Source organism: Diospyros lotus, chromosome 8 (genome assembly GCF_014633365.1).
Source record: "Diospyros lotus cultivar Yz01 chromosome 8, ASM1463336v1, whole genome shotgun sequence".
Lineage (NCBI taxonomy): Eukaryota > Viridiplantae > Streptophyta > Magnoliopsida > Ericales > Ebenaceae > Diospyros > Diospyros lotus.
The window spans coordinates 42,289,621-42,305,484 of record NC_068345.1 but is presented as its reverse complement, the minus strand read 5'-3'; the positions used below and the strand labels follow the sequence as shown (position 1 = coordinate 42,305,484).

The following is a 15,864-nucleotide window of genomic DNA, read 5'->3' as shown; positions in this document are numbered from 1 at the left end:
CCCTCCATGATCCCTATCCTGAGAAGAGGTAAGAGAAAAAGGTGGGAGATTCTTCTTATCCTTTTCTGAGAGAACATAGTTTAAAAGGGACAATGAATCCTAGATCAAGGACTAACTTAATCATCGGAGATCGACCAGGGGAACAAGCCCCGTCTCCATTGCAGGTACACTCAGGGAGGCAAGAAGGCAACGTGCGGCTACCACCTCAGAAAATCTATCATCAATTGGCGCCCACCGTGGGGCCTCGTTTTTCTTTTTGTCTGCCAAGTATAATCTCAAGCCACTCGAAGCACAATCAGATTGAGTGGGAAAGAAAAGGTTTCATGTATGTGGCCTCATTAACGGTATGCTCCCTGGTTTAATATTTATACATCGATCACTGTTACATAAAAGGAAAAAAAAATAGCCGGAGGCACTATGCGTATCAACTGTTAATTTATGTGTGTAAAGATCAATTTTTGTATGTGTCAATTTTCGCTGTTTTCCCATAAGCTTGGCTCTTATGTGACCTCATTAACGACTTCCGAAAAAATGGGAGAAGAAATTGGGAGCGGTAATCCAGGAGAAAGAAGATGTTCATCTTATTTTATAGATCCCATGAGGCTTGATTTTGCCATCCTATGCGGCCTTATGTTAAAATAAAACCTTTTAGAGGCTGGGAAAAAAAGACAAGCAGAATCAATGGATGAAGTTTCACGGCAGCAAGGTACTGCTAATTTTTCTAATCCATTGAGTCTATGTGTTTGTTTATCATCGTTGCTTATTAATTGCACTTGTTGAGGTCAAAAACCTCAAGATGATGAAGCTTGATTTTGTTCATGCTGTATACATTATATTTTTTTGGCTTGTCTTTTGGGCTACAACGTCAATAAAGGGCTTTTCCAATAAACATAGCATCTTTTTCTACCCATGGGGGTTTTATTCCATGACGGCAGCAAGGGCCAAATTGGGCTAGCTCCGAACCCTCAAAGAGATAGCCAATGGTTAGTAGGATGCATCTTTGCATGACAAGACGGTAGAGATGGCTATCGCGGACGTAGGCATCAAGACCGAACCGCGAAAATAAAATATGAATATTATTCTGGATTGCGGACGTAGGCATTTCGCCGAACCGCGAAGACAAAATACGAGCAGTATTTCGGAATACGGACGTAGGCATCAAGACCGAACCGTGAAGGCAAAATATTAACATTATCTCTGATTGGGGACGTAGGCATCAAGCCGAACCGTGAAAACAAAATATGGATGTTATTTCGGATTGTGGAAGTAGGCATTTTGCCGAAAATAAAATATGGATATTCTTTAAAATCCCGTCATCAACTACAATCCAAGCCAGCATGTGCATATGAAGACCGAGGGTCTGAAATGCCTCGACAACGCAAAAGTAAAGGATCAGATGTGATCCTCGGGGGGCCCCGAACCCCCGAACACTCAAAAACAAAGGATCAGATATGATCCTCGGGGGGCCTCGAACCCCCGAAAACTCAAAAACAAAGGATCAGATATGATCCTCGGGGGGCCCCGAACCCCCGAACACTCAAAAACAAAGGATCACTTATGATCCTCGAACTCTTGACAACTCAAAATCGAAGGTTCAAAGGGGACCACCCCTACTAATTAAGGCACCAGTTCGGAGGCTACGAACCTCCGCCAAATGAAGACCAAAAGGCATCAGTTCGGAGGCTACGAACCTCCGCCAAATGAAGACCAAAAGGCATCAGTTCGGAGGCTACGAACCTCCGCCAAACGAAGACCAAAGGGGACCATAGCCTCAACCAACACAGCTTCAGCCAACGGCCCCGAAGATAAGGCAAGCGGCCTCGGCCCCCACAGCCTCAGCCAACGGCCTCCGAAGACGAGGCACACAACCTCGGCCATCGCAGCCTCGGCCAGCGGTCCCCAAAGATCAGGCACACGGCCTCGGCCACCATAGCCTCGGCCAGTGGCCCCCGAAGACAAGGCACACAGCCTCGGCCAGCGGCCTCGAAGATAAGGAAAATTCTCGAACGTCACTATCACCTCGAGCGACCTAATCACCCTTTGCATGGGAAGACTGAAAAGGCACTGAGAGACTTAAAAAGTGAATTCAGCATCCGAGCCTACTAACCCAAATTTTTAGTAGAACTTTTTTACAGAGGCTCAGAAAAACAGTGACAACTACTCCTTCAGCTGCCCAACCTCCTTACTCGATCAGCTCAAGGAGTGTGGGGCAAGTGATGAGGGAATATTTACAGGGGGCAGTTTTACTGTACCTGGGAGGTTACCATTAACTCGGAACCATGTGTGCCAGTAAAGACCAATATGCAATCGCCACGTGTCAAGACTTAGGAGCTCCGCTTATCTTTATAATCTTTATTATGATTTTGAACTGGAAAGAGATAAAGAAGAAGATTAAGTCAACCAATGATATCTTTAAATATCTCAAGAATTATCTCTATTAGGGAAGATTATCTTTTCTCCCCATGGAAAGGGGATCAACCTCTCCTTTTGAAATATATCTTATCTCCTAAGGGAAAGGCCACAGGACATCTATAAATAGAGGGCAACCTCTACAGGTATGGGGATCTGACTCCTAAGGGACTCATATATTATTTTTCCATTACTATTATACTCCTCAAAAACCCTATGAACTGACTTGAGCGTCGGAGGGATCACGGGGAGCAAGTCCCCACCCTTTTTACAGGTACTTAGTCCAAGACAGAAGAAGATGATCGGCTCCGCATCATCAGTAGTAGTAATAGCAGCTAGCTAGTCTTTAAGTTCAGACAAGTAGTAGTAGTAGTAGTAGTAGGATGGGATCTACAAATTAGAACTTGGACCCGTGACCGCGAGGAACCGGCCCGACTGCAATGCCTAAAAAGTTAAATTTAATATTTTATATATATATATATATATAACAATTGTCAAAAAATATCAACTATTATTTTTCCGATTAAAGTAATAATATTATAAAAAAATATAAAAAAAGTGTTAAAACCTCAATTGTGACAGTGAAATGTGAACATGGTGATGGTGATGGTGATGGACATTAATTATAGACAATTAATGAAATTAATAAAATGAGGAGTAATTTTGAGAGAACCTAGTTTGGTTGCTTGAACTTTAAGCATGCATATATATATATGTATATATATGTTGCAAGACGAATTACAAGGAAAATAGAGAGGAATATTATAAGAGGCCACCATATCCTCCTCCTGTTCCTGCATATTAACATGTAATTTGTAATGCGGTGATTAAAGATAAAAGAGTGAATTAATTAACACATGGCAATAAACTATTAGATTTGTTGAAATTTAAGATATTTTATAAAGAATTTGAATATATCTATATATATATAAGATGTTACATATGTCTTTTAAACTGGATTGAGTTTATGAATGGATATATATGGTTTGCATTTATAGATGTTGTTAAAAAATAATAATTAAAATTTATTTATTTTAAGAAAATTAAGTCGGAGGTAACTTGACAAAGCCTAGTGAGAAAATAAGTGGAGTAATAAGTCTATTCTGGCGAATGGCACTGTCAAGCGTCCAGAGCTATATGGGGGATGACTCGATCCATTATCCGAGAAAACAATGTATGCAGGTGTAGGCTCGATCCATTGTCCTAAAGAGTTAGAATGGTGTCTAGAAAAATTCTCCAAGGAAAGATGTAGTCTTCGGATGGAGGTGGCCCGGATGGGCCTTTTGGCAAGTAGAGAGGCTCGAAGGGTCATCAGGAGTGGCTGACCCCGAAGGGGTCTTCGACTGTGATCGACTCTGGGAGATCTGTGTGGGTCTTTAGGAAGAGCTAGGCTTCTAAGTGTTCCCGAAAAAGTCTCAAGTGTTTGGGAGAGTTGATGGGTGTCCGAGATGCTTAGGAGTGTTCATGGGTCTTTCCAGTTTTCGAGGGTTTTGCATCACAGAAACAGTTAGAAGAAATGTGGGAATCTCTCTCACACGAGCCTTCCCATGTCTAATTTAGTTGCTTTCATAATGGGAAAGGTGTTGTGCGGATGGGTCATGTATGTGATCAGGGTCTTCCAAAGGGTTTAGGTAGTAAATTTGAAGTGTTGGACTTTGGCATAGGTCTGGGTCTTCGGGCTTAGATTTGGATCCCTAAGATGCAGGTTTAAGGGGTATTTGTAGACGTCGAGGACTAGGCCACATTGCATGCTTATCCGAAGGCGCGTGGCTCGACCCTTCGGGCAAGACACATAAGCCTTCGGGTTTATACGTTAGAACTGGAGGGCCTGAAAGAATCTTAGGCATCGAAAGCCCCGAAGAGTTGCCTTCAGAGAGTGTGCCCCCAAAGGTCGGAAGAGCCTTTGGGTCTTCGGGATTCGAGGCTCTTTGGCAAGATTGTAGCGTAAAGCCTTCCGGAGGTCACTTGCTCTTGGAGGGGTCTAACGCCTCATTTGTTGACTCTTCCAAGCCTTGTTTGGTTATTCTACAACAGCAGCCGCGCGCATGAATATATTGTCTATGCATATTGTGGTTGCGGTTGGGATTGGGAGTGTGGGGGTCCGCCACCAGCACCATTAATAGAACACTCGAGACCAGAAGGAAGACTACAAAATGTCCATCCATCCACGCCTTGCATATTACTATTATTAGTATTATTAATTATAATTCATGGAATTTCGATGGACCACTTTGTTTTACTTGTATACTGCATCATTGTATTAATTATTATTGATGTAATACGAGAGAGAGAGAGAGAGAGAGAGGAAATCCAAAATTGAAGTCAGTAAATAGTCATGCATGGCGTCAACATATACATATACTGGGGGGGGGGGGTCGTGTGCCAGCAGACGACTGACTTGGGGGAGGTTTGAGTGGGGTGGGGAAGAGGAGGAGCTGATTGAGATTTGAGATTGAGATTGATAAACGACCTCTCGTCTCTTCTCTGGCGTTGCGTTGTGGGGTTGGGAAGGTAAATGGCATATCGAACCGCATTTTCCTTAATTTGTCACTCAAAAAGTCTTGGCAAGTAGTACAGGCAGTTATTATATGCCACAAAAATAATTCAATGTATTTTTACTTTTCAGATATTTGTATTATTTAATTTGGTTATAAGATAATATTTTTGTTGCCTATTACAACTGCTAGTACTGGTTGAAAGCTAGCAAGCAGCGTGAGCACATGCGCATGTATGAATTTCACGTACTACGGCAGCCCCACCACCTTAATTATTAAGTTTGCATATTATATATATATACATTCTACTCACATCAGATATCACTTTCTTCATTTCTTGAATGATTCTCATTGCGTGAACTCTGATATTTTATTATGTGATAAATCACATGTTGAATTTTAAATCCTTGCCAAATAGAGAGATTGAACTCACAACTCATCCACTTCACACTAATATATTAGTCACCCAACCATTCGATCTATGTTTTGAGGACAACTTCTTCATTTCTTGAGATGACCATTTTTACTCGACTCTCAATGATCGTATTCTCGATTATGTCAAGAAAGATAAATAACATGTGTGAGGATTCATCTCATTATACAGAACAAGTATCAAACTCAACTTATCAGATGAACACTGACTATGTACTGTAATGTTAGCTCTCCACTGTATATATATATAATATACCCAATTATTGCTCCGTGGTCCTATATATGGCTAAGGTTGCCTCCACCCACCACCATCTACTAATTTAAGGTTTGAATATATATGCAGCTGCAGCTGCAGCTGCGCTTGGATTGATCCCCTCCCTTTAATCACTACCAAGTTGACATAAATCTGCTGCTATATGCACCATCCCCTCCCCTCCCCTCCGCACTACTATCGATGACGATTCTCTTTAATTCCCAATCAAAGGTCTGAATGCAGGCCAACAAGTTGATGATATATATATATATATATATCCTTGCTAAATGTATGCTGCTGGGGGTGCCTCAAACTGTTGCAAGTTCCTGCCTTTCGCAAACGCAAATAAAGAAAAAGGAAGGTAGCCCCACAGAATCTGTTGTCTGTTGACGAATAATATTGTTGTACTTTGCATTTCGTTTAGAGAGCAGAAGAAATCATGGTATAGTGGCTGTGGCTGTGGCTGGGGCTGGGGCTGGGGCTGGCATTCACATTACATTCTCACATACAAATCCAATGGTGGGAAAGGAAAGCCATCTACTAATCATTTGATTTTTGAAAAGAACTGAGGGCGTTAGAGAGGTGGTAAGAGAGCAGAAGAGGGAATCTGCTTCCATCCACGTACCAACCATTCATTTGGTCGACGGTGCCAGCCGGTCGTCTTCCCATTCGCAGGGACGACCAACAGATTTCTTTAATTCTCACCTTATATGATTTGATTAATTATGACATTTTTCTGTTGCCAATTTTTTCCCTGATGAGCTATGTATATTTGTCTATGTATGTATGTATGTGCCACTGCTGATCATTCTCAATTTTCTTAATTGTAAAAGCAACACCACACACACACACATATATATATACTGAGCCAGGTAACTGGGGATTCAAGGACCACCACCAAGTCATCAGGTCCACCGAGCCCCCTCTTTTTTTAGCTTTTACTCCTCCTCCATCCATTTCTACCATAATAATGATAGTGCCTTCTGCGATGCAAACCCTCTTCTTGTCTTTTACTGTCTGGATCAAGAATATATATATATATATGTATATACAATATCTCGGTTTTTTCAATGATATAGCTAGTAGTATATCTTCATATGTTTACCATCTTACCACCCTAGCTAGTACAAGACTCCCCCCATATATCCAGTCCAGGCTTCTATCGCCGAGGAAAGCACATCAGCCAAAACACATAATAATAGCAACAAAAACAGCAACACATCCATGTATAATTAAAGATTTATTTTATTCCTTGATGATATGCTTAGACTAGCTACCTGATTAAGCCCCTCAGCCAACTGCCCGCCACCATGTGTCACTTAATTTCGCCTCAGGTGAGGCATCTCTTGAGCTCCATTAGATTAGTTTCCAATATAAATGATCGTGATGAACAAACGTACGTACGTGTGTTTTCTATCCACATTGTCGGCTAGAGAACCTCATTCATAGGGACACTAATGACTGGTTACAAATTTTGCTTACATGCCAAGGGAATCTCAAATTACATATGCATATATATATATATATATATATACAAATATTATTACAAAAAAGCAACAACTCCTATTTACTTTGGCAATTGACCAACATTCAGTACTGACCTTCAAAGTTGTCAACTACGTACTGGCTTACTAATTTCAGTATTACAAGAAAGGATAGTCAACGCACTGAATCTAAGAAGTGGACCTGATCAGAAACTTATCGCCTCAGAAGTAGTTTCAAAGCCTGAAGAAGCAATCGATGGGTTAAGGGTCTAGAAAGTTCCAGTTTAACACAATTATGTATGGTGAGCAAACACTAGCCAAGGACATACAAAACTACTGTTTAATTATTACTACCCAGCTTTTGGGTATTTACAAACTTCACCTCTCGTGACTGATGATGAGACGGACAGGATTAGTTAATTTTTAGATGACAAGAGATGGCATAATAGAAGCCCCCAGTTGGCAGTTGCCTAACAAAGAAACTATCTTATTACCATGGTCGAAGACACGAAAAATTGCAGGAGACAGCTAGACGAACTAGCTAGCTAGTCGGGAAATTAATATAGTGAGTGGATATTACATAACGGAGCAAGCATTTGGATTGTCGTCACTGAAAATTTGGGGCGCATAAGCGTACTCCATGTAGTACTTTGGCGGCCAATGTTCGCTTTTCTTGATGTCATTCTTTATATCTTCTTCTCCCTTCTCCCCTTCGGCAGCATCTTTCTTTTCTCCTTCTTTTTCTTCCTTTTTCTCATCCCCTTTCTTATCTTCTTCCTTCTTCTCTTCATCCTTTACAATAGAAGCTTGCTTTTTTTTTCTCTTGTAAACCTCATCGACCAGCTTTGTGGGATCAATAATACCTTTCACAATTACTTGATCATTTGCCAGGTCTGCAGTTGCCGACTCCACTCCTGCAAGGCATTTCAATTCTCAATACAGCTTCAAAAATATCTATTTCTGATAGCAATCTGAACGATTTAAAAGAATTTTGGAGAATTTAATTAATTATTGCTCGCAAGAACTTCATCTTAAGAAAGTACTTTCACTGTTAATGCACATTGGATTGATTCATCCGGAAAAAGTCTTACCTCCATAAGCATGTTGTATGGGTGTTTTAAGTTGTTAATCTTGTAAAAGATGAATCCACCATCGTAAGAAAGTCTACCTTCGTAAGGTGCACAAGTAATGAAGGCTGGAACTTTAAACTGATGAGATTCTTACTTCCCTTTTATTTTATTTAGGGGAGGGAGGGAGGGGGGGGGGGAGACAAAAGAAAAATTCCTAAGAACTTGACTTCAAGTCACCCAAATATTGATTATATTCCTAGCAGCAGATCAGAGCCTAAAAATTTCTGTTTAATTATGCCTTCATCAGTTCCTTTTCATGGTACGTAATTATAGGTGATCTTCCTATTTGTTTCAATCAAAGGATTATGAGAATTCTATAAAGTGAGTATACTCCATTTCATAATACAGCATGAGTTGGAAGGATAAGGTACAAGTACGATCAACTTATGGTACATTCTTCATAAGCTATGCTGCTATAGCGAAAATTAAGATAAAAAATGAAAATATATACCTGGGATCTTTCTGATTGTCCTCTCCAAACCTTGAGCACATGCTTCACAGTGCATTCCAACTTTCAACACATGAGTTACAACAGGAGGAGGCTGCCAAAGATGCAAAGAAAAACAAACCTCATTGTCTATTCAATCCAGTTACCTCAGCAAAAGCTTCAACGGTTGAGACTAAATTTATGACAGAAAGAAAGGAATAAGAAATAAGGGAGAGATGGCACTCTCAGATTATAGGGACGCATCAGCCTGCATGTGTGCAGGAAAAGCTGTGTCACAGGACCTTAACTGAATGTGCTTAAATTCAAATTGACAATCCTTGGTCGACACTAAATACTTTCGCTGCAGGGATAACGATATCACCCTCCTATAATATTGTCATGCTATCATACATTAATATTCGTTCAAAATTAAGAAGCCAAGATGGCTATCTTCACCGGGATTCGCAGCAACCAACAGCTAGGCACAAGCAGCACTTAGTTCAAGTTGAAATTAAGCTCGATCACATGATCACTAGGATTTTGATATCCTTTTATTTCTCATTTGTTTGTTGTGCTGTCTGGACCAACCTCGACAAGACATCTGAGATGATATATATGCTTGAAATTAAATTAAAACATGTGCCCGTATAAGGACATTAACAACGGGACTGGTAAGCGTGGTAAAGGGTTTTTAGTTATTCAAAGAAGTTTCATCTTTTATATTAATTCTCCGTCCGCGTCGTGATTGGGTGGGTTTTCTTCATGAATATTGGTTAATTAATTAGTTGGCTGGGGGAAACATTGAGACCCGTGAACGCTCCTCCTTTTTGGCCCACAGGTGCTACCACTGCAGAGGTGGATGACTAGTCTTAGTTTCTTTGTAAAATGTGCCGTGCCATACATGAACCCCCCCCCCCCCCCCCACACCCACAAACTACTGGGCGTCCACCTTATTATTAACGTGTTCTGTTGCTCTGTTGCTTTCATGTCAGTGGGTAAAAAATACAGCAGTCACACAAGTTGCAACTGCAGAGGCAGAGAAGCAGAAGCAGCCTCTCTCTCTCACTCTCCAGAAAAGCAAGCCACCAAACCATAGTTAACTTCCAACTTACCAATGGGCATGCACCACACAATTCACTCCTCTCAAGGCCTAGCTTATAATATTTATTTTGTGGGTGAAAACTAATAAGAAAAATTAAAAACAACATATTATTTTTGAAGTAAAAAGAAGGAAAGGGATTATTTATTAAGAGGGTAAATTAAATTAGCTAAGGGATACCTCTTCCTTCTTATCTTCTTCTTGTTTTGCTTCCTTGTTTTCCTCCTCGGGGGCATTGGGCAGAGGTGAAATCAACTCCACTTTCCGGCCGCTTTTCCTTTGAATCCTTTGGCACACCTTTATAGGATCTGCTGTCTTCCCTTTCACCACCACCTTACTCGCCTTGCAATCCGCCGTTACTTGTTCCACGCCTGCCTCCATCAATCAATATAAATTAATATTTTTTTAAGATTTATATCTTATATGTAAGACAATTTCAAGGGTATTCGCTCTTATTTTGCTTTATTTACACACTCGCGCACACAGTAATGTAATGAATAGAGCTCATCACCGAATTGGTCAAACCTTGTTCCCATATATAATATATGGTGTCCAAATCAATAGATAAATTGATTACTGCCAGTGCCAGTAGTATTTTAAAATATATAAACATTTTAAGACCATATTCTGTCTGTATCCTTCTTCTCCAACCATATGTAGTAATTAAGTGAACAAATTAACACTCTAAAACACAGAAACAGCGAGCCAAATGAAACTAATAGCCAATATTAATTGTAAGTGTAAGTGGACGCTAGCTAGCTATAGCAAAGAAAAGGACCTTCGAATCCTCGCAAGGCTCTTGCAACTTTGCGGGCGCAGGCTTGGCAATGCATATCAACCTTGAGCACAATCTCTTGAGGTTCTTCTTTCTTCTCCTCATCTTTCTTTTCTTCTTTAGCACCTTCTTCCTTCTTTTCCTCGTGTTTGTTCTCCTTTGTCATCCCACATGCGCATGAGCACAAATCGGTTAAGACATGGATCGGACCAACCAAACATGCATGTCAAATAAAGCAATAAATACTTGGAAAAAAAATACAGACTATAGAAGAATGAGATAGCCAGCTTTACAATCTCAGAAAAAATCAAACACTCGTATGAGCTCCATTTTATTAAACATTGTTTTAATTGGCAGAAAAGTTTAAAATATGCAGCCCCAGATGAGTTAAGGCACTGGATCTATATACAGAACCAACTTCAATATGAAGGAGGAGCAGAGAGCATTAATTAATGCTGAAAAGTAGCTAGAAACTTGTTAGGACGGATTTGATATACAATAAAATTAAATAACAATCACAGAGGTGAATTAAGAATGAAATTGAAGAAATTACTTCACCCATATCTTCCAAGGTTAGCCCCAGCCACAGGTGCTCAATCTGCTACTAGAATTTGTTCTGCTACGTACCGCTGCGCTGATATATAGCTGAAGGCTTTCTCTCTTTTGCTCTCTTAAATAACACACTCTCTCTCTCTCTCTCTCTCTCTCTCTCTCTCTCTGATATATAGCTGAAGGCTTTCTCACTTTTGCTCTCTTAAATAACTCTCTCTCTCTCTCTCTCTCTCTCTCTCTCTCTCTCTCTCACCCCCTATGAGTGTGGGGGAGGGGGGGAGTGAAGGAGGACATTTAAGCAGGATGGAGATACTGCAACTCTAACGTGGAATTGTTTAATGGAAGCTAGACAAATGTCCTTTAGCTGACTCAGCTGCTATAATTCACTGTCCGTGGTACAGCCCACATTAAAACACTAGGACAAACAAATCATTTAAGTTGTAATTTTCTACAATTAGGTATTTGTTTCTTTATGTATGTAATCTTTTTCTCTTTTTGGGGGATAAATAAATAGTTCTGACCCAATCCATGACGTGATAATGTACATCTGATTATGCTCTACTTAACTTTATAGAAAAATAGTTAATACGTTAGCAAGGAATGAAAAAAGTTTACTAATTGAAGTGACTACTGTATAATGATAAAAATGTGTGAATCACCAATGTAATACTCCACTACTCTAAGTTAATCTATAAAAATGTGTGAATCACCATTGCAATACTCCACTACTCTAAGTTAATCTGTGCGTGTGTGTGTGTGTGAGAGAGAGAGAGAGGGGGGGAGAGAGCACTAGGATCGATGCAGGTTTTGAGTTATATGCATGGTTAAATCTTAGAAGTAAGTGCCGACCACCCGCCCCGCGAAGCTGCAATGAATGTAATTAAGGCTGTGCGAGAGAGAAACAGTGGCCAAGTAAACTTAATTTGTTAAATCATGGACTTGCTATTACACAAATGCCAACAGGTAGTAATGATATCAATTTACGCAACCCAAGTTACCGACATATATATTTCTCCTAAGACACAACAGTGCTATATATATATATATATCAATTAACATGTGGTTTTCATGGCATATTCATTAAAAATACAAAAACAAAACGAGCAAACAAAAATGGTGGATCGATTCGAGCATGCATAATGCATACATGGATGCACCTTGTTTGGTCTGGAATTATTGCTATCGGGGAGTCAAACAGAGTGATGTATGCATGTATATATGAATTATTTCATATATATGGGGATGGAGCCCATGCCCACCCGCACTGGGGCTCATTCACTTAATAATAATATTCAATAAGTATATATATATATAAATACATATACATAATGCACGAAAATCAAACGGATGGTCGGTCTGCAGATGCCTAAGGATCTCCAAAAGAGAAAAGACGGAATTTTGTAGGGCTCATGATATGACTCACATGCACTACATGACACGTGTGGGATAAGCTTTATCTTCCTTTTACTCTCCAATGAAATCAAAAGGTCGTACCTACTATATATGATATATGAATATATATATATATGTGTGGATGCATTCAGCTCGCCCCACCCACCCACCCACCACAAAAAACAAACTAAAAAAAAAAAAAAAAACAGAAAAAGAAGGAAAGAAAGGCGATTGATAAAAAGCTTCCTGTCTTCAAGCATACAAGTTGACGCTAAGCCAGAGGAATCTCAAAACTGCGCATCATTATCAATTGAACTTACACCAGAATAGCTTATACCTATGCATATACACACAACACAAAGGTGTATTAATTATGGATATATATACAGATATGCATAAAAAGTTTCATGCTTCACAATTGCTACATCCAACTCTGCACTTTTGAAGCTAATATATATACATAGCAGATTCTCATGCAACTGGGAACCATTTCGTGTGTGTATATATAATTTTATTACCAGATGTCAATGATTGTTGTCATGTGATCAAAATCCCTCCTGCTATATACAAATGATATCATAATTTCCCCAAATCACGTGCCTGTGGTTTGAATATGGAACAAGAAATTTTAGACAATTAATTATCACATTGACAAGGACTGAAAGACAAATATATAAAAGGCATGCATACACTAAGTTGATTGCGAAATCCGATATACCGATACAAGCAAAAGCAAGCTATAAACAATCCTTCCATACCCGTCCAAAATGATTTCAGTATATATATATATATACAGTGGTCCCGGCCGGCTGCAATGTCATTAAAAAACAATTTTACGTACTCTGCTCGATCGATCGATCTGCTAGCTCGTTGATCCACAATCACAAACACAACACAAATTAAACTCATCTCTCTCCTATTACCGCATATGCATGCATCTACCCTGACCCTTCCGACTTCTACTTCTACTTCTATGCCAATTGCCAACCTTTACCCTCACCTACCAAATCAACTAATTTATTAGTTGCCTCGCATCCCTTCCAACTGGTCTTTTCAAATATTAGCTAGCTTCTGCCTCTTGCCTCTTGGGAAGCATCATTGGCAACCATTTCCTAAAACACGGAGAGCTAGCAGCTATGCAAGGGCTAGAGATCAAGCGCTTATTTACAGGGGTGGATTTAGGGGGGCAGGCACGGGCTGCAGCCCCCCCTCCCCCCAGATTTATTAGGCATAGTTAGGACCCCCTCCCTCCAGCCTCATTAATGGCTTATGGATCTGGGGGCTAGCCCTCCCCCAGATCTCTTTCTAGATCCGCCCCTGCTTATTCATTCATATATAAGTGGACCAATGAACACCCCATCTCGTAATTCACAAACTAGGTACTTCACACTCCCTATACATTGAGGATTACAAGACAGCTTTAGGCAGGCATATACAATTCCCAGGCAACTCACACTTCTCTTTCAGTTGCCAATTATCTCATGCCTGTTGCACATAAGAAAAATGCAGCCTAGACTCCATTAAAATCGCCTACCTTCTTCACAATAAAAGATCGAGGAGCATCTTCACTTAATTGTGGCTCTCAGCCTAACCAAACCTAGTGGAATTCCAAAATCTAAACCCAGAACCAATTAATTTATACGAAAATTATCACAAGATTATATAAAAAACATCGTACGACACAACTTTACAGGAAAATTATGTTCTAACGAGTGGCAGGGCTTAAACATGCAAGAAAATTCGACTATATTGTGGAGTAAAATAATGCTGGTTATGCGATTGAGTCGCTATCAAGCATTTTATCATACATCTATCATGCAACATCCAACAACCAACGCATCTTAATTAGAGACACCATACGGATAGCCAAATAAGAACTTCATGAATTAATTAGTGGCATGCTATGCATCATCAAAATGCTGAAACCCAACTAAGAAATGATTTTTTTTTGTAAAAAGTAGTGCAAATCCAAAGACAGATGGAACAGTGAACTATAAACAAAATGATATATGCCATAGCCAAGCCAAGAAATTCCGACAAACCATTCTGGGATGAAGCATACCAATTAAAGTAGCAATGGCGGCTATTCATCATGCGTGAAAAACTTTCACCAAACCTGATTAAAATAAACAAACAGATAACAATCAGAACTTGGAAACAGAGAACTAGAATTATCCCGACAATCTATGCGACCGTACCGTACGTTGGTAGCTACTCTGTGATTGCAGAACTAAAGTGTGCTCGATCGGACTATCTTCAACAATAATGAAATAGATTCACCCATTCGTATTATTAGTCCTGAATACAACATTGGTTTCCCGCGATGAAGAACAAGAAGTTGCGATAACGAAGCGTCGAGCGTGGAGGAGTGGAGTCCCATAAACATGGAAGTAAAGACGTGATGCTTGTACGTTGGAGAGGGAAGGCGAAGGTGAAGTAACCGAATGACAGCAATATCATGAGAAAGTTCGGGAAGACTTCCCTCTCTCTCTCTCTCTCTCACACACACACACACACACACACATATACATATATATATATATATAATTCTTGTGGAGTCTGGGCCATCATTCGTCCAAGGTAGAAGAGTGGGCTGCTGGGGTTCATTGTATGGGGGGCCAGGAAGAAAGAAAGGCCCAACACAGAAACCAAACCGAAAGCGTTGTTGTTGCTGCGAGGACAGGCCCAGTCTTGTTGGAATCAATCATTGATTCATTGGAATGGTGGGCGTTGGCGGCGGTGCGAACGGCTGTGGCCGAGAGGGAGAGTGAGAGAGAGGGTGAAAATGAAGTGGGGGTGAATTCAGGAAAAATAAATAAAATAAAAAGCTTTCAATAAAAGGATGTATGATTCGGTACAATGCAGTTGAGTTATGCTATTTGTATAGAAACACTTTTACCGATTGATTTACAGGTGTGATATATCGCGAGAAATTAGTGATATTTGAGATATAAATTGAAGCAATTTATCACCATAAATTGGATTTGAAAAGCGAGAGACAGAGAGACGGGACAGAACTCAGCTTGTCATCCTCTTCATCGTTCTCTTATAAGCAAGACTAGTCTTCATCGTCCTCCTCGTCGGGCTGTTGGGTCCATTGAGGTCTTAAAGAAGGTAAGAACTTATCTTTGCAAAATCGAAGAACTAAAAGCTTGATCTGGTGATTACGCAGCTGAAAGTAGCGACTAAGGCTAGAATCAAAGCACCCCATTTCCAGAAACTGTACACTCGAGGGACTTTTCTGATGCCGAAAAGAGAGATGAATGGCGGATGGGTCATTACCAGAGCAAGATCGAGATTTGGATGGAGCTCCAGAAGAAGCAGCCGATCTACGAGCTGGGTTTGCTGCCATTGTTCTTGCTTGTGTTCGCCGGCGTCATGGAGGCAGTGGACCACCAGTGGAACTAGCACGGGCT

The 15,864-nt window shown here is 40.2% G+C and overlaps 1 protein-coding gene across 2 annotated transcripts; it reads right to left on the bottom strand.

Annotated features, from left to right (window-relative positions):
- Positions 1–7,399: 7,399 nt before the first annotated feature.
- Positions 7,400–14,920, bottom strand: LOC127808160 (heavy metal-associated isoprenylated plant protein 7-like). Of its 2 annotated transcripts, XM_052346570.1 has the most exons (6): positions 14,647–14,920; positions 14,511–14,564; positions 10,508–10,661; positions 9,910–10,100; positions 8,655–8,745; positions 7,400–7,987 (listed from the first exon to the last, which is right to left on the bottom strand). In XM_052346570.1, the coding sequence occupies exons 3-6, from the start codon at positions 10,560–10,562 to the stop codon at positions 7,650–7,652; spliced, it is 675 nt and encodes a 224-aa protein (XP_052202530.1). In that variant the 5' UTR covers positions 10,563–10,661; positions 14,511–14,564; positions 14,647–14,920; the 3' UTR covers positions 7,400–7,649. The 2 variants fall into 2 exon arrangements, with proteins under 2 accessions (XP_052202530.1, XP_052202529.1); XM_052346569.1 differs by lacking the exons at positions 14,511–14,564; positions 14,647–14,920 and adding an exon at positions 11,058–12,498.
- Between the last annotated feature and the right edge of the window lie 944 nt (positions 14,921–15,864).

Coding starts and splice junctions, on each gene's coding strand:
- LOC127808160 (XM_052346569.1), bottom strand. Junction 10,101..10,507: donor AGCCTTGCGAGGATTCGAAG/GTCCTTTTCTTT, acceptor TGATGGAGGCAG/GCGTGGAACAAGTAACGGCG. Junction 8,746..9,909: donor AAGAAGATAAGAAGGAAGAG/GTATCCCTTAGC, acceptor CATCTTTGGCAG/CCTCCTCCTGTTGTAACTCA.